Source organism: Pteropus vampyrus, unplaced genomic scaffold, assembly GCF_000151845.1.
Source record: "Pteropus vampyrus isolate Shadow unplaced genomic scaffold, Pvam_2.0 Scaffold633, whole genome shotgun sequence".
NCBI lineage: Eukaryota > Metazoa > Chordata > Mammalia > Chiroptera > Pteropodidae > Pteropus > Pteropus vampyrus.
This window is the reverse complement of record NW_011889414.1, coordinates 1103898-1130913: the sequence shown is the minus strand read 5'-3', so window position 1 is coordinate 1130913 and position 27016 is coordinate 1103898. Positions and strand designations below refer to the sequence as shown.

At 51.3% G+C, this 27016-nt stretch overlaps 1 protein-coding gene across 2 annotated transcripts in view; it reads left to right on the top strand.

Moving 5' to 3' along the window:
- The window catches only part of NECTIN1 (nectin cell adhesion molecule 1), a 65871-nt gene extending 41323 nt beyond the window's left edge, over window positions 1-24548 (top strand). For both annotated transcript variants that reach the window (XM_023525825.1, XM_011384928.2), the window contains 5 exons: window positions 7939-8289; window positions 8850-9152; window positions 9575-9692; window positions 11137-11288; window positions 20324-24548. In XM_023525825.1, the coding sequence (XP_023381593.1) occupies window positions 7939-8289; window positions 8850-9152; window positions 9575-9692; window positions 11137-11288; window positions 20324-20871 (1472 nt within the window). In that variant the 3' untranslated portion in view covers window positions 20872-24548. The remainder of the gene's footprint in view (window positions 1-7938; window positions 8290-8849; window positions 9153-9574; window positions 9693-11136; window positions 11289-20323) is intronic.
- Window positions 24549-27016: the final 2468 nt, after the last annotated feature.

Sequence of the window (27016 nt, the reverse complement as noted above, 5' to 3'; positions counted from 1 at the left end):
AGGTTCAAAGGAGAGGGGTTAGAATTGACGTAACTGAGGCAGAGTCCCAGCCCAGGAGTGTTGAGAAAATACAGAAGTGAGACTCTGCTAGGGGGAAGAGGGACTCAGCTGCTGAGAGGGGGCTTAGGAGGAGTCTGGATTAGGGCCAGTGGAAATAGAGAACAAAGATGAATTCAAAAGCATTTAGTAGCTAGCATCAGCTATACTTAGTGATTGTGTGGCTTTGGAAGAGTCCTGTGCACCCCAGTTCTGCCATGTGTAGCCTGGATTTTCCTAGCGTCCTACTTAATCTGGGAGGTCTTCCTGGAGTTGCTGGGCAGCATACAAAGGTAGAGAAACCACTTGATAGAGAAGTTCCAGAGCCTGATCTAGGGAAGGTACAGAGCTGGGGCAGAGAGAGAGCCAGACAGATGACATCCAAAATATAGCCCTCCAGGGTCATGGGGTCCAACGCTCTCATTTACAGAAAAGGAAACAGGCCAAAGAGGGAAAAACTGTCCTACCTAAGGCCATACAGAAGAAAATGACCAAGTATCAGGGACGAGATCCCAGTTTTCCCAGTGTCCAGTAGGCACCCTTCCTCCCCACCACCTGACCAGAGGAAAGGTGACATGTTCAGGATGAGCAGCATTGAGAGGACCAAGAAGTAGGGCCTGAAGCCCAGAGATAGGAAGGGGCAGAGCCAAGGGGCTCTGTCTTCTGGGGTGAGAGGTAGAGTGAGCTGCCCAGGACCTGCCCTGCCCTGGGCCTTGGGAATGGCATAGCCAGTGTGAAACAGGCCTGTAGGAGAACAGTCCAGGTGTCCCTGGTCACTCGCTCCTCAATGAAAGAATGTAAAACTGATTCATCCCTGTCCCCCAACATGTCCTGCCAGGTTTCAGAGAGAGATGGGACTTGCCAGAGCAGTCCCCACTGTCACCACCACCCTGGAACTTCCATGCTGCCAGAGAACAGGGCTGGCTCAGCCTGTCTGGAAGATGCTGGGCTCCCACTCTGATTCCTTCTTGGGTTAGGGCTTTTCCCAGGCTGCCGCACCCCCTCCTCTCCCACGCACTGCACTCACCCTCCCAAGGCGCCGGGCGCCAGTCCCACAGCCCATCATTAACCAGCTCTATGTGGAGATTGGGTGGCGGGTGGGGGGGGGGAGGATGTAATCAGCTAAGAGGAAAACATCCTCAGTTTCTGTGACCCCACGTGAGGGACGGAGGCACCTGGGTTTGAATAGTGGCAATTAGCCCCTGACTCTGGGATTATGGGATGTACCACTTCTGCTGGTGAGGTAGATGTGGAAGGGATTCAAGACCCAAGGGTAGCTGGAGCAATCCAGTGGGCACTGCTCCCAGAGAGAATCCCCCAGGCCCCGCTTCCACCAAGCAAAGCACCTGCATTGCAGGAGGCAGGGGAAACAGTACCGCTGGGCTAACAGTGGCACAGGGCAGGGCACTCAACCCAGACTCAGTCCTCATGCCCTGTTGCTGTATCCAGCCCCAGTTAGGGGTGGTGGCTAAGAGTGCAGGGCAAGAATTGGATCAACTGCTCTGCTGCCTCTCTGTTTCCTTACTGAGCCCTCTGACCTGGGTTGCCTCGGACCCTCTTCTGAGTACAGAGGTGGGGCTCACAATGCAGCCTGGGCACTTGAGGAGCTCCTGGTTAATGGGGAGACATATCCCCGGGGCGTAGAGATGAGACGGGACAAGTTCAAAGGACTTCAGTGAGAGCCCGACTCATGTAGGTTCTTGCTGACAGAACAGTTGGGTTTAGGCGACACTGACAAAACCTTTCTAGAGGAGGGGACCCTAGAAAGGGGATTCACTCTTGATCTCACTCTTTTCTTTGCTAGCCAGCCTCTTCCCTAGGTGGACTGGCCTTGGCCTCTGAAAGTGAAAGGCTGGCCAGCCCTGGGAATTGACATTTGCAAAGAAGCTACACTGAGAGAGGGACCTATAATCTTTAGGTCATTGTGCTGACTCAGCAGGGTTTCAACTGGAACACTGCCCCCCCCCTCCCCCTCCATGAGTCATTCCTACTTACCACTTAGCTGGTTTCTCACCGGATGTCCTTTTCCTTTCTGCCAGTTTGCAGGGTGGTGGGGATGAAGGGGGGAGTGTAGCATCCCAAAAGATTTTGGTTTCATAGAGGCCCATGTTGGGGAGTCTGCACAAGCAGGGAGGGAGGGGTTAGGCCAGCGTAAGCCTAGTGTGCTCCCTCTTTCTCCAGGCTACACCTGCTACTTCTGCCCACCCAACTGAGGGCACCCAAACAGAGTCAAGAAAAGCGTGGGGGACAGAAAAAAAGTGGTCCTTGTCAGAAATCCCTGAGTCTCCCCTTCCCCTGGGCCCTCCTTTTTCCCACCCACAGAGGCCCAGTCCCAGTGTGCTTGTCCAGGGATAGGGGTCTGAGGTTTCAAAGAATGGGAAGAGAAACTGCTCAAGTGGGTATGGGAAGGAGAGCGCCATCCCCTCATACTCTGGCTGCACCCCGCTGCGTGGGAACCCTGTGGCCCCAGCCTAGGATTAGCTCCACAGTGGGCAGGGCAGGAGGGCAGGGCCCTGGGGAGCAGGTTTGTCGGCCACAACTGAGGCGCCTTTGTGTTTGGTTGCTGAGCTCAGGCTTTTGCAGGTCTGTGACGTCTGGGGGTGGAGTGGGGGAGCTCAACTCCTGCCTTGTCAGCTCAGCAGTTCTGGGAAGCCATGAAGGCAGCCCAAACTGCCCAACCCAGCTCTAATGGGGAAACTGAGGCACTACGCACTGGCCCTAGGGACCTGGGTCCCAGACCCTGGAGCTCATAGAATGCTCAGTGAGAATAAAGGCAGTGCTCGAGGTCAGGAAACAAAGAGACTAATTCTTCGATATCCCCGGGATGCAAGAACCTCTCTGCTGAGGATACAGGTTCCCATGGATCTCTTCACCCTTTACTCCTCACCTCTCTGGCTCCTTCCTGCTCTGCACATAGCAGCTTCATGCAGGTACCCCCCCACCTGGGCTCCCAAAAGTCGCTGTTTCTGACCCACCACCTGACACCCAGTTACTAGACTCCAGATGTGGCTCCATCCCTAGCCCGCAGGCACTGTGGCTGCAGTATTGTAACTAATATTTATGCCATTTTTCGAAAGGGGTGATAAAGATACTGAGATTACATTCCAGGAGGGATGCCACCCAGAATGAGGTCGTGGAGAGTTAGATTGAGAAGTTGAGTCTATTTTTATGGTAGAGTAGGAAGAGCACTACTAGGCTAGGTTCTGCTCTTTTGTGTCCCTGAGCAAGTGAACCAACCCCTCTGTACCCTGGTCTCCTCTATAAAATGATGGATTACATTGTCTATTGAGCTCCAATATGCTTCCATTTTAGTGGTCCCATTCCCACATCTGAGATAGCCTCTGCTCCTCATATAAGAAGGAGCCTGCAGGCAAGGAGAGACTGACCAGCGCTGACTGATTGGGGAACCAGAGAGAGTCCGCAGGGTACTCTTCAATCTCTGGATCTTGCCAATGTTAGCTATGACATGATCAGCTCAAGCGAAGGCCAAGCCTGCTCCTTTCCCTCTCCCACAGGAGCTTGCAATCTGTTGGGAAATAGCGGGGAGATGCACAACAGGAAACACTAGACACACATGCCAGGAAACAAAAAATAACAAGGTACATGTTATACGTATCTTGTATAAATGTAGATATCAGCTAAGTAGGAAGGGATAAGAGTCATGAAGGGTTTCCTCGAAGAGAGAGCCTAGGAGCATCCAGCACGGCACCTACTACTGGCTAGATGCTCAATAAATATTTGTCGAATGAAGTTCCAGGAAGGGAAGGCTACTGCTTCATAGATGAGAGATCATTATGATGATGATGGTGACGATGATGACAGTGATGATGATGGTGGTGGTGGTAATAATGGTGATGATGATGATGACAGCAACTAACTTTTGTTGAGTATTTAATTTGTATTAAATGCTGCTTCTCTAAGTTTCACATGTACTCATTCATTTAATCCTTATAACAATTTTATGAGATATGTATTATTATAATACCACATGCTACCTTAGTGCAAACTGAGGCATAGAGAGGTTAAGTCATTTGCCCAAGGTTTCACAGCTCAAAGGTGGCAGAAGGAGACTACAGACCCATACTGTTTGGCTCCTCACAACACCACCATACTGCCTGAAGGGGATGGTGACCAAACAGCCCTTCAGAGGTAGGAGAAGCTTGAGTAATGTAGGCGAGACACAGCATCTGTTTTGGGTTGTCAGGGCCAGAGTGGTTGGTGGAGAGGCTTCAACTACCGTGAAGAGGGTATGTATAGTCTCCAAGGGGGCTCCCTCAATCCCCACCCCTTCTCCCAGGCTTCCAGATGAGGCTGATGGCCCACCGCCTTCTGCACAGAGGCGGGCCTTGTTCCTGAGTTCCTGCCCCCATCGACCCTTTCTCTCCCTTTTCACTGGTGAGCCCTGTTCCTCAATTGACTAGCATTCTGACCCTGCCTGTCTAGAGTCACCACAGGTCTGCCCCACTCTCTGAAAGCCTCCCAATTTGCCCAACATAAAGAACGAGGGACATTTTCTCTGACCTTGCATCCTCAGACCAAGATGGGCACCCCAAGCCAGAAGCTTGGGTTCTGGGTTCCTAAGCCTGGAGTGAGGTGAGGGGAGAAAGGGAGGGTCTTCAGACTTTTCCAGAGTTCCCAGCCTCTCCCATCTTTGGAACTCTGGATCCCCATCCTTAATAATGCCAAACCCCATACTCCAAGAGCTTCCTTATGCCCACCCCCAGGGCTGTCTCTCCTGACTTTACTAATCAGTGGGCTCTGGACACAGAGGCCAACATCAGAATAAGTCTGCTTGCTCATTAGAGGTCTTCCTGCCCCTCCTTCCCTGCCCTCTCCATTAGTGTGGCAAAGGGGGCAAGGGCCAGGAGAACTCACTTTGTATGCAGTGAGCAGGCACACCAAGTACTTTCATCACCGCCCCACGCCATGGGGTTGCTTCAGAGAGAACCACACCAAAGAGAAGGAAGCAGTCTCATGCTAAAACAGACATGGGGGTGGGGAGGGCCATTTCTGCCTGGTGAGCATTAATGGATGAGAGGTGCTCTCTGGGGTACCAGAGCCCCTTGCAGTGCCCTCCCCACCCCACACCCAGGCTGCTATCGCTGATCTCCATTCCTGGTACTCACAGCTCTGAGAGTGAGGTCACTACTGAAGATGCCACAAATGAATGTCAGTCTGTATACCAGGCACTGAACCCTGCCTGTCCCTGTACCTGTGAGGAGATATGGGGTTACATCAGACTGGATGGCCTTGTCCCACTGCAGGCTCCACTATGCCTTGACACCAATCCCAAGATGGCTCCTGGTGCCCACACCTCTCCTCTACTCCCCAACCCATACCCATGACCCAAAGCCCTCCCAACTGGCTTTTCCTGGCTTTGTGTAGTGAAAGTTCTCCAATTATACCCACATTATTTCAGCTGCTGGGCAAGCTTGATGAGTGGAGACTGAGGGCAGAGAGCACCCACGTACTCTGCTGAGAGGGCCTAAAGCTTACCTTCTTGTCACCTGGCCAGTCAGCTAAAGTACTGGGCTGTCTGGCCCACTGCCATCACCATAGGACTGTATCTGGGGTGGAGCCACAGATGGGCTAGACTGCAGTTCAGGGAATCAGAGCCATTGAGATTGGGGAGTCCAGCCTATTCCCTCATTGAGTAAGAAAATAGGGTTCAGAGGAGAAAGTTCCTAGCTAAGGTCCCCAAGCAAGCTCAAGACAGTATGGCTAGAATCGAAGCCTCCTCACTTCCTGGTAGGTGTTCCACCATCAGATTCCCACCAGTCTGCAGTGTATCTGCCCAGGGACATGTCAAAACCCATAGACTGGCCAAGGGGACAGCTGGAGAAGTGAGAATGTGGATACCCCAGGTGAGCCTTGAAGGGCTGTGTGGATATGAGTAGGCGTAGAGAAGGGGAACATAAGGGAAGTTTTCAGAGCATGGCAAGGGCTTGGCTAGAAAGGACCAAAGAGATATTTATTCAGCAAGCATTTCTTGAGTACCTACTATATGTCAAGCACAGGGGATACCACAGTGACCTAGAGAGACCTGGCCTGTACCCTCTTGAGGGGAGGAGTAGAGGGCAGCCTGCTTCACTGATCATGGGCTTTGGAGCCCTCAGAGGAGTGTGTCCTGCTCCCGTGTCCCGCTCCCTGCAGAGGCAAGTACAAGCCCCAAGTTTCCACTCTTGAACCCCAGAATCACTTGGGGAGCCATTTGGGCCATCCTCCTACCTCTGGGTTAGTACAGGACCTGGCATTGATATTATTGATGGCACTCAATAAATTGACTGAGTCAAGTAAGGATGCAAAGACATGATATGTACAAATGCATGGCCAGTGACAGAGCTCAGGAATGAGCTCAAGCCAGAGGGAGCTGAAGATACTGCTGGAGGAGATGGCTGCCCCAAGTTAAGGGGGCTGAGACAAGTTCAGAGTTAAGGAAGCTCAAACAAAACCATTCTAGATGAGATAAGACAACTGGTAGGGAGACTAGAGTGAATGTATTCATTCAATTCTATTGATTGCTCCCTCCTTCTTGTTTCCATTGCAATTTGTAAATATTGTTGAAACAAATATTTACTGAATACCTACTGTGTGCCAGACGCTGGGCTAGGCACTGGGGATACAATAATGTTAAAGACACAGACCCTGCTCTGGACAAGGTCAGTCTCTAGAGGAGTCAGAGGTGTGAACAACCACATTCAAAGGCAGAAGACAGCTGTAATCTAGGTGGCTGCATTCACACAGCTGCGAGGATCAGGAAAGCTCCTGGAGGAAGTAGCTAGAGTAGATTGTCCACAGGTGGAGAAAGAGAAAAGCCTTCTAGGGAACTGCATGATCTAGAGTCTGGAAGCATTCCATCAATTGACTCTGTGCTCCTTGGGTGCTGGGACTGAATCACTCATTGATATGACTCAAGTGCTGATAAATGGACTCAGCAAACAGTAGTTGAATAAATGAGAGGAATAAAGGGGCGGGGGGATGAAGGGAAACACAAAAACATGGCATATTCTGAGGGGGTGCTCGGTCAGCCATGATTGGGAGGTGTGGTATGTGGAGAGATGTGGACAAAAAGACAGGGCCCTGATGATGAGGACATCAAATCCCAAGTAAAGGCATTTAGACTTGATTATGAAGGCCACTGGGAGCCAGAGGAGGCTGAGCTTTATGCAGTACCTACTTCTTTCTGCCTGACTGGGTAAGAAGGGGCAAGCCACTGCACTCCAGGGCACAGGACTCAGCTGTGAGGGAGAAGACAGCAGGGGTGGCCACAATGATGGCACTGTGGGCCATTGTGCTCCCCTGGTGCTTCTTGCCTTCTGACACACTTTTGCATCCATCATACCATTTGGTTTTCCTAGCAGCCCTGGTAGGTAGAGACCACTGGATTACCCACCCCATTTGTCAGAAGAGGGAACAAGGCCCTGGAAGGTGAGGCAGCTGAGTGGCTCCTCAGCTGGGGCTGTACTCAAAAAGCAGTGCATTCAACCTTCCTCATCAAAAATGAGGATGTGGATGCATATTTTCTGCAATAGAGCAATATTGATGATATATCACTAGATGAAAGGCAGCTTATGGAACATATATACAGTATGATTCTGATTTTGTAAAAAAAATAATAATAATTAAACAGATGGTTACATAGATATAAACAAAAAGGTAAAAGAATATTTATTTCCTACAAGATTATCAGTGATATTTCTGAGTAGTGGATTTATGGATTGTTGTCATTTTCTTCTCAGCATTTTTCAGTATTGCTCAGAATATTTTTATAACAAGCAATTATTCTTTCTATAATCAGAATAAAAAGAATAACGACTGCTAGGAAAGACAGACCATGCAGAGAGAATTTGGGTGGGAGCTAGTGCCTGTTGCTGACCGCTCCCTGCCATCTCCCTTGACCAGGCACCCGCACACAGGTGGTCCAGGTGAACGACTCCATGTATGGTTTCATCGGCACGGATGTGGTGCTGCACTGCAGTTTTGCCAACCCACTGCCCGGTGTGAAGATCACCCAGGTCACGTGGCAGAAGGCCACCAATGGCTCCAAGCAGAATGTGGCCATCTACAACCCAGCCATGGGTGTCTCTGTGCTGGCTCCCTACCGTGAGCGTGTGGAATTCCTGCGGCCCTCCTTCACGGATGGCACCATCCGCCTCTCCCGCCTGGAGCTGGAGGATGAGGGTGTCTACATTTGCGAGTTTGCCACCTTTCCTGCTGGCAATCGAGAGAGCCAGCTCAATCTCACTGTGATGGGTAAGCTGGACCAACCCCTCCCTCCTTGCCTGTGCAGAGGCTTGTGGTCTAGGGGCTGGCCATCCTCCATGTGTGCCTCAGTGACCCCAGACACTCTCCTTGGGTTGGCATGCTCCCAAAGCTCCAAGCATGGCACTTTCGGTCCCTTCTAGCCAAGCTGACCCACAGTTCACTAAGTACTAGGGTCAAGGCCTCAGCTATGGACAGAGCAGAGGAGCACTATTCAGGTTGGAGCACTTCGTGGGTGGCCAGGAGGCAGACAGAAGCATTAGACACCATGGTAAGGAAAAGGGCTGCTTGAACCATTTGCCTTGATCATGACAAGACTCCAAGAAGCCCTGCACATGACAAAAGGGGATACAAATAGTAGAGCAGGAAGGGTGGAGGTTAGACATGAAGACATTCCTGTGAAAAGTGCTGGGAGGGGCTTTGGCAAAGCACAGCTGAGCGGTAAGGATGGGCATGGTGACCTGAAGCAAGGCCTGGCAGGTGCATACCCTCCTGGGCCTGTGCATCTTTGACCAAGCACTAGAGCCAATTCCATGGCTCTCTCCCCACAGCCAAACCCACCAACTGGATAGAGGGCACTCAGGCAGTGCTTCGAGCCAAGAAGGGGCACGATGATAAGATCCTGGTGGCCACATGCACCTCTGCCAATGGGAAGCCACCCAGTGTAGTGTCCTGGGAAACACGGCTGAAGGGCGAGGCCGAGTATCAGGAGATCCGGAACCCCAATGGCACAGTGACTGTCATCAGCCGCTACCGCCTGGTGCCCAGCAGGGAAGCCCACCAACAGTCTCTGGCCTGCATAGTCAACTACCACATGGACCGCTTCCGGGAAAGCATCACCGTCAATGTGCAGTGTGAGTGGGGGCAGAGTGCAGGCGGGTGGGCCTCCTGGTGAGGGCACCACTGTCTTTTCCCACTGCTTCCCCCTTGCCAATCCTTCCTCCTTCACTTCTCCTCTCCTGTCACTCTCCCCACCCCCTTTCTTTGCTCACCCTCTCTATCCTTCCTACTCTCCTCTTTTTCCTTCTTCCTCTCTCTTGCCAGAGATGCTTTGTCCTCCCTTCCTCTCTTCTCCAGCACTTCTCTTTGCTCAACTTTTCTCTCCTCCTTGTTCCCCTCGCTGCTTCTGTACTGAGAGTTCATGATCTTTACCTTCCCTCTCATTCTTCTCCCTCTTCTGGCTGTTTCCATGTCACTGCCACTTCGATGCCTTCACTCCCCAAGGTTCCTTTGCCCCAAGTCCTGCTCTACTGACCTCACCCTTTTCAAACATCAGATGAGCCTGAGGTGACGATCGAGGGGTTTGATGGGAACTGGTACCTGCAGCGAATGGATGTGAAGCTCACATGCAAAGCTGATGCTAACCCCCCAGCCACCGAGTACCACTGGACCACGTAAGTGCTATGCAAGGCCACCCACCCCACCTCCAGGAGCCTTAGGTAGGGAGGAAATTAGGATCTAGGCTCAGGCTCCTCAGTGAACCATTAGAGATACTCTCCCAGCATGCACACACACACACACACACACACCCTTGTTTGACAGCATCAAGGTCACTGGGACAAACCATTCCACCAGAGGGGGCTTCCCTTGTAATCTGCCTCCCTTCTTCTCCCTAATAATTTTGTCATTTTCCTTTGGTGATTCAGTCTGAGTCACTGCCACCACAGCCCCCAGTATTTATTTTTATCAAGGTGTCCCCAGGGAAGCTGGCTTTCTGGAGCATTCCAGATCTTTCTTTGTTCCTATTTCTTCTCTCCAGTACCCCCAGATTCTCAGGGAGAAAGCAGCTGTCAGCCTAGAATGCCTGTGTTCATGGAGTGCTTATCTCATATGCCATCATCACATTCTTGGCTTCATGGTCTTCAAGCCTGGCCCTTGAAGGGTCCTGTTCCCCTTCAGCCAGTGCTGATGGCTTGAGCCAGAGTTCTTTGCAGGGAAGGGTGGATGGAACACACAGAGAGAGAGGGGTATAGGGGAAGCCAAGAAGAAGGTTGACACAGGTAGCTGGAAGACAGCTGTGCAGATTGTACCTACACTCCTTTATCCAGGAAGTAGAAAGCATTGGATACCCTAACTATTACCTTCTACCTCTTGGAACAAAAAGTGCTTCTGAAGGTGTGAATAGGCAGGGCCTGCTTGCCAATTTCAGCTCTGGACCGAAGATTTACTAGGTCCCACAGCATTATAGCTTTGTGACATTGGGGATCAGGAGGAAGAAGGAAGGTCTCCTATGTTCTGGAAACTTCCGAGATGCTCCCAACATGGAAAGGCCTGTGACATGTCCAGCAAGAACATAAGATGGCGAAATGGAACATAATTCCTAAACATAGGTCACATTTCATTGGGTAGCTTTTTAAAATACAGATTCCCAGGCTATGGCCTTAGAGGTCCAGTTTCAGTAGATCTGGGATTAAAACCCAGACATCCATATTGTTAACCAACTACCCAGGAAACCAAGGACCAACAACCAGGAGCCATGAGTATTAAAACGAGCACTGTGCCAGGAGTCCAAAAATCTGGCTAAAGCTCTAGCTCTGCCGCTTACTAGCTGTGTTTCCTTGGACTTGAAACTCAGGTTTCTTATCTATTAAATGGTACCTGTAGCTATGTATTCTATCTACGTTTTGGTGCTATGATGATTAAACGTGAAATGCTGAATACTATAAAACTGTCAAGTACAAGAAATTATTGGTGTTGTTGTTTTTATTCTTTCCAAGATAGACCCTACCTATGAACTCAGCAGAAGGTCTGGTAGGCTTAGAGCCAAATGGGTGACATGGGGCAACCTCCTGGGGCTAGAGAGTCATAATTCTCTGCCATGTCTCCCAATCCCTGCAGGCTGAATGGCTCTCTCCCCAAGGGCGTGGAGGCCCAGAACAGAACCCTCTTCTTCAGGGGACCTATCAACTATAGCCTGGCAGGGACCTACGTCTGTGAGGCTACCAACCCCATTGGTACCCGCTCGGGCCAGGTGGAGGTCAATATCACAGGTAGGAAGCTGCACCTCTTCCCTGCCTCTCCCCACCCACTGCTTCCTCCATTTCCTACATCCCCCACCTTTGGGTTGTTTCACTACATGAAGCTCATGTCTCCTTTTCCTACTTCTCATTCTCCCTTGAACTCTAGCCATTGGTCCAGCTTTGCCTTTCTCTTTCCTCTGTTTAAGGCTATGTGTGAGACAGTCAGGGTGACCCCCAATCAAGGGGAGGAAGTAAGTGCTGTTTATAGCAATGCTGTTGGTGGTGGGGGTATTGTTAGAACCTGCTCATGGGTCTGCCAGCAGAAGTCACCATGTGATGCTCTCTTGGTGGAGATGGGTTTGCAGGTGGAGCTCATCTCCAAGCTCTGCTCCTGCAGTTCAGGAAACCCACTTGGGTGAGGTTGCATCAGTAAGGATGCTGGAAGGAAAGCAAAGATATAGAGCAAAGCCATCGTGATTGGGGTGTGCCTTTCCTCTGAATTGCTGTTTTCCTTGCATTTTTCTCTCCATCAATGCAGATGAGGAGATTCAGCCACCTGAACTTCCAGGGCAAAGGGGAGACATAGGCTAGAGTGTTCTGCAGGAGACCTCACATGGGACATGAAAGGAGCATGGGCTTCAGTGTCAGGCCGGTGAGGCTCTAGACAAGCCCTCATCTTAAAATGGGGATAATATGAGGTGCCTTGAAGGGTTAATTATCAGACTTACACATAATATAGGCCAGGTACTTAGCATAGACCTGTCTGCCAATAAATGGCCTATGTGCTATGATTATCTTGACTTCTGTTGTGATCACTATTAATGGAAAGGTCAAAACAAGCTAACAGTGGGGTAAATTCCCACCACAGGCTTACAACTAGAAGAGGGACTGTCTTTAACATTGTACCTAAGCTAGGCTCAGGGTGAGATAGTGACAGAAAGAGCCTCCTAAAATGGAAAATAGCATCATGCTACTGCTGAGATGGGCAGAGACTGACATCAGAGGGTGTGTTACTTCCTACTTTCTGAGGAAGTAACCTCAGAAAGTTGGGCCAGGTTCAGGGAGAGGAAGTTGGGCAGGGGTTACTGGGCTCCAGGTGCAGGACTTGGGCAAACCCTGAGGCTTCATGAACTCTGAGCCTGTCTCAGAAGTGAGAGACCTCATTTGTGGGTACATTCAAGGGACAGCTGCAGAAAGAACAGCCCAAAGCTGTCCAGGGGCTGCACTTACCCGTCCTCAGGGCAGTTCTGTCACCTCGGTCACCTGGGGTCATGGTGGAGGGTAGAGCCACTTGTCACTTGCTCTTTTCTTCAACTTCCTGCCCTTGGCCTTCAGACTGCTTAAAGGCCTGGAGAAAGTTGAGGCAGCCCCTTCCCCAGGCTAGGGTTTGGGGTTTCCAAAGGTTAGCAAGAAAGGAAGGGCCCCAGAGTCCTACATTTTTCCCTTCCTGGAGAAAGTTTGAGCAAAGCTCAGTAAGAGCCTCATAGGTACCCAAGCTCCATGGGGGCAGGTGAGGGTAAGGAGTAGTCATAAGGGAGTATGGCCACCCCACAGAGAGGCCTGTCATAAGAGAACAATACAGACTTGGCTTGAGTGTATTCACATAATAGCTCCTCCTCCTGGCCGTGTGCCCTTGAGCAAGTCCTTTACCTCTCTGAACCCCACTTTTCTAGTCTGTAATATGGAGCTAATCATACTTATCTCAGGCTTCTTACAATCCCACTAAATCCATATTCCACTGCCTGGCACATAGCGGGAGCACCCTACATGGTGATACCTTCCCCTGATGGTGGACCACCCACGCCACCACTGTATACTGCCTCCCTCTCCACTACCCAGGCTCTCTGGGGAAACTAATGATTGGGAAATCAGGGGAAGAGGCCAAGAAACCCAGGAGCAGCATCCTCCCATTGACCCTACTCCCCAGCATGAATGGACCAGCCAAAGGCCCTGCTAGGCTTATTGGGCTAAGTGGTGCTGCTCATCCTAGAGGCAGGACAGGGAAGTCAAGCGTTCCTTCTCCTAAAGCCCAAGAGGATGCAGGATGACTTATCAGGAAGTCACACCAGGTCTAGGAGCAGGGAGGAAGACAAGGGGATACTTCCCAGGCCTTGGCTACAGAGAAGAGAGGAAAGGAAGGGAGACTGGGTGCAGAGGTGGCCATCTCCTTGGGGGTGATTGCAGCAGTGGTGCCCTCCAAGTGGTCAGTGGTCAGGACTAGGCAGCTTTGCAGGTAGGTAGGCCGGGGCCAGCCAAGGCACACAGCATGCCTTCCTGTGCTCCCTGGAATTACAGAGTGGGACAAGAATGGTAACCAAAGACACACACACATGGGCCTTGAATAAGGGTCTTCTGTTGTTGGCAGGCAGGAGCCATGGAAACATGGACATTCACTGAATCATTGATGGGCCCAGGAGCTGTTTAGCTGGACATCCCAAGGGAAGGTCTTTCAGTCCCCTCAGGATTCAGCCGGGAGGCCTGAGCCTTTTCAGAACTGTTTGTTCTTGTGCTCATGGGCAATTTCCAAGCAGCAGCAAACCCCACCAGCCTTCACCCTGTAGTGGCTAGTTCTTGTCACATTCTCTGGGGGCTCACTCTGAGGGGCACAGCCATGCCCTGTGCTCCAAACTTCACTGGTCTGGAAGGAATGATGAGTGAGACAGTTAAGTGGAAATTTAATTTTTCACTCTGGCCTTCCATTCAGGTAATAGTTCTGCCCTGGGCTCATATGGAAAGAGAAATGAAGAGCAGTTGGGGCAGGGGCAGAAGGGGTGCAGCAGGGAGTGTGCCAGAGACATGTGTATCCTGGACCACTGCACCACCAACACAGACACATTTTGGCACAGACTTCTCCAGATCCCAGATCCTGGAGGAGGTGGTATTTAAATTGTTTCTGTGAGGATGAGTAAGTGGGCAGTGATGGAGAGTGGGGGTTCCCACACAGGGGAAGCGTGTGGGAGGAAAATGGAAGTAGTGGAACGTTCTCTCTGGTGGCCAAGGGGGGACTCTGAAAGGTTCTCAGCAGAGAAGCAGTGTAGCAAGGCGGGTTGGTTTAGACTGACTATTCGGGAGGCTTTGTGAATGGCACAGGGAACTAGTTAGGGGCTGTACAAGTAAGGGTTTCCCTAGTGGAAAACGAGAGCCTTGGGCTGTGGCCATGTGGATGAGAGAGCAGAAGAGACACACGCACCAGAGTTTCCATAGGGTCCTAGGGCCCTCCTAATGAGGAGCAATTTCATGGGATTTGCCAAGGAGTCGCAAAACAAACAAGTAGAGGTAATGCCAAGGGTGAGTAGGGGTACCCAGGTTGCGACTTTGACCAAACTAAAGAGGCTAAGTTAGACAGCAGCTGTCCCTGGGTGGGGGTGTCAAGAGGGGCGTGACCAGGCCATTTCCAAAGCTGAACAGGAAAGCAACTAGGGTATAGGATGTCTATCCCAATTCCTATTTCCAGTGACATCCCTGGCTCACCTATTGGGGGTGATCGCTTGGGAGTGAAGATAACAGTGTTTGCACTTTAGGCTGGGAGTTCTTCAGACCAAGGATTGGTGGGGCTTCAAGGTTCATCTAGAAGGGGTGGAGGGCCTGTGAATGTGTATGCCTGGGCATGAGTGCGGATGTGTTTCTCTGAGTGTGTAAATGTGCACCAGCAGGCTGGTGAGCAACTGTCTGCATGCTGAGTGTGCAAATGGGAGACCATGGCTGTGCTGTGGGCATATGTGCCTTTCACAGATGGCAGTGTGCTAGAGAGTCCATGAAAAGGCAGCTGCACCCTCACCCTGGGAGGATTCCGTTCTCCTTAGCTCTATGAGGCCCTGTGCAATGGTCTGACAGATGCACAGCCACCGCAACTGCTGGAGGAGGAGAAGGGCTTCCCAGAGTTTGACCTCAGGCCTTCCCATTCTCCCTGCAGCCTACTGCACTGCACGCTGGGAGGTGTAGTTCTCACAGCTTCCTAGCTTTATCTTCTGATGCTCCTGCCTGTGTTGGTTTTAGAGGCAAGCCCAAATATTCTTTTTTGACCCTAAGCTTCCTTCAGGTTCTAGATTCAGACTATAAACCCTAACTCTTCACTCTATCTCAAATCCATCCAAAACCCCTGCCCCAGCCAACCTACGTGTCAGGAAACCAGGACCCCAGAGGAATGCAGAGCCCCCACTGCCCCAGATGGGAGGCTGCAACCCTTCAGGAATGGGGGCCCAAGCTGCTCCTTTTGTAAGAGGATGTAAGGGATGCAGGCTGGACCCCTGCCAGGACACCACCACTCAGCTCCTCCCAGCTGCAGCTCTTGAGGCTCTGACACAAAGACAAGAGCTACTGGCTGAATGTGACAGCTGGAGGGACAGAGGGGGAGGGGTGTGTGTGCTCCATTCCACCCTAAACAGCCCCCTCTGCTTACGAATTAATTAGGTCTCTGTATCTACTCCTTTCTTCTGCACCCTTACTTGGCATCTTCACTCTGAAGTCTGCAATGCTGGAAGGTTATCTTAGCCATTCTTCTGCTTCTACGCAAGCCTGGCCCTAAAGTGGCCAGCAACCTCTAGTCCCAAAAAATCCCCAGGGTAGAATAAACTTCCTAGGACTAGAAAAAAAAGGTTAAACAGACAGGCCTAGAAGGGAAAGAGACCCAATATCATCCATCCCCAAGTGACCATTCCACTCCTCCTGTCCCCTGCTCCAATGAAATGAGGTCCCCAATGCATGCATTTATTTGAATGTCTCCTGAATATTTGCTCTGCTTAGAGCAAGGCTCACCTCTAAAACATAGCCTCAGCTTCATAGAATTCATTCAACTAATTTTTGAACTCTGGCCATGTGCCAGGCAGTCTAGGTACTTGGGGATACATCAGTGAACCAAAGGCTCTAGAGCTTATGTTTTAGCATGGGAGGCCAGACAATAAGAAATACATAAAATATATTTTAAAAATTACGTGGTCATTTTGAAGGTGATGTGGAGAAAAGAAGAAGAGGAGGGTAAAGAGTCTCAAGTGCTATGGGTAGGGGTTTGTGAGCTGCTATTTTAAATAGGGTAGTCAGGGAAGGCATGGGTGAGAAGGCAATATTTGTGCTACGCCCTGGAGGAGGTGAGGGAGTGACCATGGGGCACCCAGAGGAAGAGCTTTCCTTCCAGCCTTGCAGAGCAGCACTGCAAAGGTCCTGAGAGTGCCTGGAGTGGAAAAGTGCAAGAGATGAAGTCAGGGGTGGGGAGGGGGGAGGCACAGATCACATGAGCATTTAAGCTCCCCAGATTTAGCAGGATCTCTCTGGCTGTTGTGTTGAAAATAGTCTATAGAGGAAAAGAATGGAATCAGAGAAGCCAGTTAGGTGGCTATTGCAATAATCCAGGTGAGAGATAGTGACTTGGATCAGAGTGGTGAGGATGGAGATGGTGAGAAGTAGTCAGCTTCTAGATTTACTTGGAAGTTGAATGTACAGACTAGTTTGGAAAACCAGCCAGTCTCATGAAACAGGTAATACTTAAACTCCACCATACTGTGATTAGTGACATCCAAGAAATTCAATCTAGTTGAGTGAAATGTAAGAAAGCTTTATTTTTCATTGGGTTTCTGCTGCCACACAAAGCAGGAAAGTACATGTAATAGAACTTACACTGTATATTATTATAACACACTAAATTGAGTCAATCCCAATCATCATGAGGCCACCATTCCTTCAACCCATGTCATCATTTCTGCAGAAAAGAACTTTAGCCATATGAACACTGGCAGAAGGACCAGAGCCAATCATGGCTAATTTGCATTTTTTACAGGGTGTTTTATCATAGGCTCTACTGTAATATGTCAGTATATGATTAAGGGAATATACCAGAATGAAAGATACAGACCATCAGTATGTAAAAATTCTACAGAAAAAAAAATTAGTGTGAGCTGGAGAAGAGAAGGCTGTACAAAGAAGGGACTGAAGAACTGAAACAGGCAGAAGGAGAGGCATTCCGGTTAGGATGCACACGAGCAAAGGACTGCAGTAAAGAATCAACTTGGACAGCAAGGACAATACGTTAGCCAAACCCAAGATCAATTTGCATTTTGGAAGCTTTGAAGGCCAGACTGGCAGGTCTAACAGGCAGTGGGGAAGCTATCGCTAGTGTTAAGAAATGGAGTGTGTAGTGTACATGGTGAATTAAACCTGGTGACTGTGGATAGAGTGGCTAACATGGGACAGAAACCAAATGAAGGTGGGAGATTCAGAAATCTACAACAGTAAAACCTGGCATAAAGTGACAAGACATTGAATAGGAAGAGCCAACAAGATTTGATGGCAGATTTTGACCCAAGAGATGAAAAGGGAAGAGTCAAAGATAAACGAGGTTCTAAGCTGGAAAAGTAGACAAAGGGTGGTGGACGTTGTGGTACTGAATGGAGAGGCTTTGGAGGGAAGATACTGAACCAGGTTAAGACAGATGGATTTGGGATGGTGGAGAGAATTCCAAATGAAGATGTGCTAAAGAAGAGTTTTCAAAGTGTGTGCTCAAATGCTAGTCCTGTGAATGGCCCTTGAGTCAGGAAGGGTAGGGTTCATGCTTTGATAAATTGGGGAACACTGCATCCTGCATGTTCCTCTTAGAGGTCACAGTATGCATGAAAAGGTGAAGGGCTCTGATGCTTTGTCTAAACCAACATTTCCTGAAGTGTTTGACTCCATTATTTTTGTTGGCCCTCTGAGCCAATGACTTGAGGTTCCATGAGCCACAGTTTGGGAAATATTGTCCAAGGTGCCTTTGGAGATAAAGTCCCACAGTTGGTGAAAGCTAGATACCTGACATGGTTTGGAGAGCCAGCAGGATAAAGGAAACTAATGATATTGAGACGAGGTCTGTCACTAGAAAAGAAATCAGAGAGTAAGGGCTGAAGGTCCAAGGATGGAGCCTTCAGCCAAGTGGCAGGAGCAGAGAGAGATGGCCCAGCAGTGCAGCCAGACAGAACACTCAGAGAAGAAAGGCAAGGATCAAGGAATTCTTGTACTGGAAGTAAGGGAAGCCTTTTCTAACTCTAGGCCACAGTGCTCTCCTTCCCCTGTACTCCTGAGGCACTTCTCTGCCAATGCCCTTGATTTCTGCATGCTGCTTTATCTCTAAGAGTGTCACTTGGTTCCCCAGCTATGCTGTGAGTTTCTTGTATCCCATTACTAGCAAAGTAGGTGCTCATACATGTTTGCTGATTGGGTGGATGAATGGATGGAGCAGGTGAAGAGAGGAGAGAGCATTCTAATATGGGTGAGAACTGAAGAGGTAGCACACAAATCACAAGTACAGGAGAGGCTGGCTGCCTTGGGTAATTCTTGTGGAGGCAGCTCCCACCTCATGAGAAGAAGGCAGTAAACAGATGGAACCTGGTAAATCAGGAAACCCTTGAGATTCCAAAGAAACTGTTCTGAAAGTAGGCAGTGAGGACAAATATTCCATAAATATTTATTGAGCAGCCACTCGGGGACCTACACTAAGGACACAGTGGTGACAAGTGAGGAGCTGAATCTTCAGTGGTTGAGCTTCTCTCTGCCAACTCCTGCATGTGGAAAGGCCAGGAACAGGAGCATCTGGGTGGTCCCAGCTCAGCCACGTGACTGGAAAAATTGCCTCCCTTTCTTTGGCCCGTGTTTTCATTAGCCCTTCCAGCCTGATCTGCTGGAAGGTCTTTCCTCTTCTCCTCTAGAATCTCTGCCCTGCTTCTGCGTTCTGTAGACAGCACCACACACACTTACACACATAGACAGGCCCCACCTCTGGGAGAAGAGAATGTCTCGGGAGGAGCAAGATTCCCATGGAGTGAGTGAGGCTGAATCAGGGAGTGAGCTGACAGAAACCGAGTCCCAGAGGCTGGAACATATACCCAAATCGACCCTTTACCTTGGCCTGAAGAGAGGAGAGGTAAGAGGAGGGGAGGTCAGCCTCTAGGCTTGCCTTGTACCTGCCCACCAGCTCCTCCTGACCAAGGCCATCTGTGGTCTCCAGTGCCACCCTGTGGTGGTGCTGGGAACCACCTCCTTCAGCCTCACCTGTGCCCCGCCTTGGCCTCTGGCAGGGCCCCCACCCCTCCACCCCCGTAAGGAAAGAAGAAGGGCAGCATTGCCCAGGGCAGAGCAGTACTCTGGCCAGGCCCCACTGGCAACAAAAGTCACCTAACCAGCCTTCTCCCCCTTCCCAAAGCTTCCTTTCTCTTCTTTTCACCTTTCCTGCCTTCTTGTTTCCACTTTGTCCTCAAAGAACATATTTGTACAGACATACTCATCACACCAGCACAGGCATATAGGCTCACACGGCAAGGCGTACGTGCCTGCACATGTGCCCTCTCTGTGTACTCGCCATCTTTACTGCATACTCCTATACTCTTGTGCCCCTTTTCTGCATGGCGGTGCTGAGCATCTTATGCTCACATCTCAGGCTGGCAGCACCCTTGGCCCCACCTTGCCCTGCAGGGCCAGACTGCAACCAAGAACCACAGCCCTGGTTTCTGGCCTCACGGGGTCAGCACCTGGGAACCCAACCTCTTCCCTGTACCCTAGGAGCAGAAGAAATCAGATGGGCGCCCAGTGACCAGCAGGAGTCGGGCAGAGAGGCAATAGTGACTTTTGCACAGGTTTGACATGCAAGAGAACCAACATTGCATCATTGGCTGGTGGTCTTGGGCAAGTTATTTAACCTCTCTGAGCCACATCTCCCTATGTGTTAAATGGAAATTAATAGCACGCCTACTTTACAGGGTGTAATGACAGTGACTGCATCTAGTGGACACTAAGTCAAGGGAGGCTAGCACCTGTGCTTCTTGGCACTTCTATTCAGAGGGAGCTGGGCTGGCACCATATCTAAGGAGAAAGTCAGTGTGGAGATTCTGGGCTACATGATTGTCTCTGCCTCTCCTCTCTCACTCCACCTACCAACACTGCTGCACATTGGGCTCCTGGAGGGGTGGGGTGCTGAGGGACCTCTGGAATTAGACCTGTCCTTGGGCCTTGGTGCCACTTCCTAGCCTTTCCCTCCCCTGCCTCCCTCGCTTCTTGCCACTGACCAGCCACTGACACTGTCTCCTCCATCTCTTTTCTTCACCCAGAGTTTCCCTACACCCCATCTCCTCCCCAACATGGGCGGCGCGCTGGGCCGGTGCCCACGGCCATCATTGGGGGCGTGGTGGGCAGTGTCCTGCTGGTGCTGATCGTGGTTGGCGGGATTGTGATGGCCCTGCGCCGGCGACGTCACACCTTTAAGGGTGACTACAGCACCAAGAAGCACGTGTACGGCAACGGCTACAGCAAGGCGGGAATCCCCCAGCATCACCCGCCCATGGCCCAGAACCTGCAGTACCCTGATGACTCAGACGATGAGAAGAAGGCTGGCCCACTAGGAGGAAGCAGCTATGAGGAGGAAGAAGAGGAGGAGAGTCGTGGAGGGGCTGAGCGCAAGGTGGGCGGCCCCCACTCCAAATATGATGAGGATGCCAAGCGGCCCTATTTCACGGTGGATGAAGCAGAAGCCTGTCAGGACAGCTACGGAGACCGGACTCTGGGCTACCAGTATGACCCTGAGCAGCTGGACTTGGCTGAGAACATGGTTTCTCAGAACGACGGGTCTTTCATTTCCAAGAAGGAATGGTACGTGTAGTTCCCTCTCCAGAGCCTCTGTGTGCTCCCCTTCTCCCCAACCCCCACCCGCACGCCCCCTGCCCACCCCGGACCACGCAATCCTCCAGGAGCTCACAGAGACTCACCCAGCTGCCCAAAGCCAGCCTCAGGCTCCCAGGGAGGCTGGGAGCCCAGGGCAGATGCGACCTGGCTTTGTTTTGATTTCCTCCCTGTCTCCAATCCTACCCATGGTGTCGTGTTCACTGTGGCTTTGGTGTTGCTGTACCTCTCCTCCCCAGCCACAGCTGCCTGCCCTCTGTGCAAGGAGCCCCGTCCTCGTCTTGTGTACCTGGGCATCCCTCCAGGTTTGGGGAGCCAGCCCTCCTCTACCCCCCAACACTGGAATTTGTTTGTATTTTCTCCATTGGGGGTGGGATGCTGAAGGGCTTCCATGAGAGAAAGCCCCATCCCACCCCCAGATGCTGCTCCTCTTTTCCCAGGAAGAGGGAATCTAACACCCCCCACATGAGCTGACACAGCCAGGAGTTTGGACCCTGGCCTAGACAGCAATCATACCCAAGAGATAGGGGATGGGTTGTGGCTTCTCCAAAGCACCCAGGGTTATCTAGTTTGTTAACTGAATCAAGTTGAGGTCCCACCTGGGGCCTTGGGCAATGTGTTTTCCTGGCGAGTTGTTTTTACATTTTTTCTCGCCATTGGCCTGCAGAGTGAAGCTGGCCCAGCTCTGGCATGGCTCTCCTCTTTACTCCTATCTGCTCTCCACAGAGTGGGACACCAGGTGGACTCTGGCCCACACTTCTCACACACCTTGACCGACACAGACACATACCCACATGCACACACACACATACCGATCTTATGTGCCCCTGCATGCTCCCTGGGGTCACATGCCTTACCTAGGCTGGACAGTGCCCGAGGCCTGCCCCATCATGCTCCACTCTTCCCCTTCCATCTGACAGTGGGGCAGCCTTCAGAATCTTCCAGGAGAGCTGAGACCAGGCCCCCTAGGATCTCGGGCCGGCCCTAAACTGCTTCTTACAACATAGAAGTTTCTCATATTTCTCCTTTTCCATCAAGTACTAGCAACTCTGAATTCTTTTGGGGAGTCAGGGCTGAGATCCCAGAACAGATATGTCTCCAGGAGTTAGAGGTGTAGTAGTGAAAGCTCTGCAAATACAGTCGCAGACTCTGAAGGGTGCAGGTGGCACCTCGCCTACAAAGGCCAGAAGTGCAAGGGGCATGGGGGAGCCAGAGATCCTGAGTCAGCCTATCCTGCTTGCCACTCTCCATTCCCTGCTCAGCTCTCTCTGGTCTCCATTCTGGATGAGGGAGACATTGAGAAGCTTTCCCTATGAGGTATAGATCCCCCCTTGAATAGGGCTCTGGTTACCTCTGAGTCACCCAAGACTCGGTCTTCCCATCTTTACAGTGGAGGAAGGCCCCTCCCAGCCCTCTCAGTTACTCCAGTTCAAAGTGCCTCAGTTCCTCCATCTGCCCACCCGCCCTCTCCCAGCACTCTAGATGGGAAAGACCCTGGGATGGGAGAGGCAGCTTTATGCCCATTAGGATTTCTAGTTAACTCAGCCCAGGGTGTCAGGGGCTCTACAGGATGGCAAGTGTGGAGGGGAATGGGCAGACCACTCTGTGCCCCATGGGCACTACCCTATCCCACCAGAGTCTTCTCAAGGGAGTTCTCTGCCTTCTGCCCTATTCCTCCCCTCCCTGGTGCTGCTATGGGACTCCCAGCCAGCTCCATCTCTGCCCTGGCAACCCTGAACCCACCAGCTGGGCTGCCCTTGCCTGGCCCCCCCGCCCTAGCCCCAGCCCAGGCCACCCAGTAGCCACGTAGCAGAAATCTGAAGCCATGCCAGCCCTGGGGCAGCTTTCCCCTCCTGGCATTGGGGGTTCTGGATGGAGTAGAGTCGGGAGAGAAAATTCTGGGGTCTTTCCAGCCATAGGGCAGAGGGGCATGGAGGAGCTGGGCTGCTTCTCCCAGCAGTATTAGTGTCCCCCCAGGGCATAGAACCTTTTCCATGTTACATCACTGCCCCATCCCACCTCATGCCACTCTGACCCATCTGCCTGGTCCCTTTGCGCCCAGGCAGGAGGAAATCCGAGGGGTCTGCCCGACAGAGGCATTCTCTGTCCTCTTGAAACCACAAGACTGAAAGGACTCCTCCGTGTCTCCCTTACCCTGCATTGCTACCTCCTAGTCCTCAGTTTATGATGTACTTAGGAGGTCCCCAGGCCCAGCCAAAGCACGAAGTCCCCCTTAAGACACTTCCACACCCTCCCCCCAAGCAAAGCACAAATTGTGGTGTTCATGCCACATGCATGGGCCCCGTGGGAGTTCCTGCCTTGCCAGCAGCACAGCAGCAACATGCCCAACAGGGTAGCTGCTGCTCAAGGCCAAGAATGGGCATGAGGCAAGGGGTGGCACTTGGGCCTGGTGAGATGGGGTTTTCTGTGCCCCAAGTTTGTGGGGAGGTAGGCACTGCTGCTGGGCCCACAGACACAGCCAGCTGGCAAAGAGGAGGTCTGGCCCAACAGAAAGATGAAGATGTTTTGCTTCTCTTCCATGACACCAGCCTGAGCTAAGTTTCTGCCCTTGCTGGAAATGAAATAAACTTGGTATTCATTGTGCCAAGACTTCTCCTGGTGTCATCCTGCCTCTTGTTGCCCTCCTCATCCTTGCCCACCCCCTACTCCACCTATACCCTTATTTCCTTAAGATTTTAATAGCGTTCTAATGTGTAACAGAACCATCTGAGTCCCTTTTATCAGAAGTATCTGAAAACAACACAGAATCAGTGAACACAAGCATGCAAGTGCAGCCACCTCAGGCCCAGCACACGCGCACACAGGGGTGGGGGGGTACTCACACCTCCCACAGACCGAAGCACAGGCGCCCCAGCACAAGCACAGGCACACACTCACAGACACACAGACACAGCAGAGGAATGGGCTGGTCCTGCTGAAAGCCCTTGAGGAGAAACGATTTCCCAGTGCTCAGGCCATAAGAGAGACTCACAGGAGCCCTGTCTCCTGGGCATGTGCTCCTTCTGCCAATCCCCTCCCATGTGCCCAAGTTACTGGTGCAATAATTTTTCTGCCATCCTCCAAGCAGAGCAACCAGGGATTAGGTAGGTGTGGGCAGCTCACCTGGGACGGAGAGCTCCCAGGCCTCCTGGGAGCCAGACAGGAAGTCTGACTGCCACAGTCGCCCTCTTCTAGTGAGCAGCAGGTGGGTCTCCCACACCGCACACACCCACAGGGAGGTGTGCTCAGGGCCCGGGGGGCCCAGACTGCGTGCGAGGGCTGCTGCAGCCTGGCTGCTGCCGCCGCCCACAGTACCCCCTGCACCACTGGCGCTGCTCCTCCAACTCGTGCTGAGGAATGGGACTTTCGACTGAAAAAAATACTTCTTGTTTTTTTGTTTTTGTTTTTGTTTTTTGTATAAATGGAAACAAAATCCAGCAGAAGCTGCCACCCTTCCCCTCTGAGTATGAGGCACAAACTTTACTTCAGTTTCTTTGTCACTGGTTTCGTTGTTGGTCCCAGGGATGGCCCAGCAGACTCTCCTGGTCCTGATCCAGGGGGTGTTTGCATCACCCTCTTTTACTTGTTAAAAAAAACTGATGGGTTGACATATGTACTGAGGGAAAAAAATGTACTTTTTTATAAATAAAGTGTTTAAAACAACGCTGGTTGCATCGTTCCACTCGTCTCATCTCCCTGGAGTGCTGTGCCTTTCCTTCTCCACAGCCATGGGGTGGGAACAGGGCAAAGCTGGAGATGTGGCCAGCACTGTAGTGGACGGAAGGGAGCCTCCACCCCATGCCCAGATTCCACAGTTCTGGGACGGTGATGTAAACCCCTGCAGGAGCCCCAACTCACCATCTTGCAAGAGCCCCAAGGGAAAATGTGAGGGTCCAGCCTGATTCCTCACCCATGATTTACAGGTTGCCACACAAGAAGGAAGAGTGGACAGCAGCATTGGGAGGGCTTAACTTCTGCAGGCACAGACAGGGAAGCCTCTGAGGATGCACATCCTAAGAGGCTGGGGGCTGACAGTGGAGAGGGAGGGCCCTGTGCTGGCTGGAGTCCTCTCTCCTGAGTTTAGGCCCCTCCTGCTCCAGAGCTGCAGAGCTTCCACTCAGAGCCTCTCCAGTTTCCCTTTCTCACCCCCCTCCCCCTGTCTCCACTGTCCTGCTCCTTCCTACCAAGTCCCCTCCTGTGGTGTTTAGAGAAGAAAACAAGCAGTATCACACCTGTTGTTTTAGACAGATCCCTGGGGACAGATAAGAGATGGGGAGCTTTATCCTTTCATCTTCTATTTGGAGGATATTGTCAGGCCCCATCCCCTGCAAGCTCTCTCTGAGACCCAGCACCCCATCTCTCCAGGGGGCTGGTCGGAGTTCTCCTAGTTATTTAGTTAACTCTCCCCTCTTCACTCCTGCACCATCTGTTTCCCATCTCTTAGGCTGGAATGCAGGACAAATCCATCCTGGGATGGGAGTAGCAGGGGCTCCAGTGACCGCCCCCTCCCAACCACTCCCAGTAGCATCTCCTTTCACTGAAATTTACACCACACACCCTTGAGAAAAGGGAGTAGAGATGCTGGAAGCCAAGATGGCTGCCTAGCAGAAAGCCCTCCTGCCCATCTGGGACAAGGCCACATCCTCAACACCTGTGATTGGAGCAGGATGGAGAACCTGGGGCAAATGGAACTAGGAATGGAGGTGAAGCCAGCAGCTGTTGGCAGCTGGCTGGGCCTCTCACTGGAAGGCCAAACCCAGCACCCTAGACTGTGTTTAGATCTTGATGCAAATTGGTTAAGCGGTTACTTCCTCAGTTTTCCGGGCTGTCCATTTAAGTTAATTTTTAATTTGCACAGGCAATAAATGCTAACTACATTATTAATATATTGGAAGAGAGCAGTGGACATAACATCCTAATTGGCATTTAACTAGAGCGTTCTAGCAAATTAGCTAAGACTTTCTCCAGCCGTGGAAGGAGGGCAAGACAATTAGTCCCGGGCACAGCCTCTCTGGGCTGGAGAAGCCGTTCCCATTCCATGCTACCTGGCCCTGCACCCCAGGATACCAGTAGTCCAGGGCACACTTAGCCTCTAGTTGAGCTGGGCTGAGGAAGAAGGTTCTGCTAGTTAGGCTCCTTCCACTCAAACCTCAACCCTTGCTCCTTGCCCCCCATGCAACCCTCAACAGAGCAGAGGACCAAACACTGGATGGCCTGGAGATAGGACCCACCTGAGTGGCTAAGGTCCCCCTGGGGTGCCCTACTTTGGCTCTGGGTCCAGGACTAAGACAGTTGGGCAGCCAGAGCTCCTCTGGATACCATAGAAGCCTCTCTCTGATCCTCCTTACCTTACCCACTCTGCTTGCAGATTGTTAAGGGAATGGACTTGATAAATTTAGGGGTTCATTTATTCACTTATGCATTTATTTATTCATTTGGTCACCCTGGGCCAGGCACTGTGCCATACTGTAATAGTCTCACTCAGAGTCCCTGCTCTCAAAGAATTCAGATCCTCCAAGAGTCTCAAATTCCAAAACAGCCAGTGTCATGCTGGCCACCAGCTAAAGCAAAGCTGTATGTAAAGCACTAAGGTAGCATGGAATGGGAATGGCTACTCTTGTGTGGGAAGGTCTGAGAGACTTGATGGATGAGGTGACACTTCTCCTGGGCCCAGAGTGTACTGAGTATTCCACGCCAACTTGAGAATTTAGCATCTTATATTTGTTGTTCTGAAAAAGATCACAGTTATTCAGCACATGGAGAACTGAAGGCTAGAGAAGAAACTAAGGTTTGGCAACCAGACCATCAGAAAGTATATTCTAAACGTGCTCAAGGCAGGACCATGTCCTAAGAGCAGTAGGAGAGGAAGGAGTCCAGGGAAAGGGGATGGCACCAGCCTAACTTCTAGGGGATACTAGATTTGATGCAAGTTTCAGTTCATCCACAGAGCAGTGCAAACTCCATGGGCTAAACTGACCTTGTGGGAGCCATATTTGGTGTTGAGTGGAGCTATCAGTCAGACAGGGCAGGCAGTGAAGGGAAGACTTCCATAAAATGAGGTACGATTCTTATACCAATTCCAATGTGTGTGTTTTTTGCCCGCACAACCAAGCATTTAGCTCAAT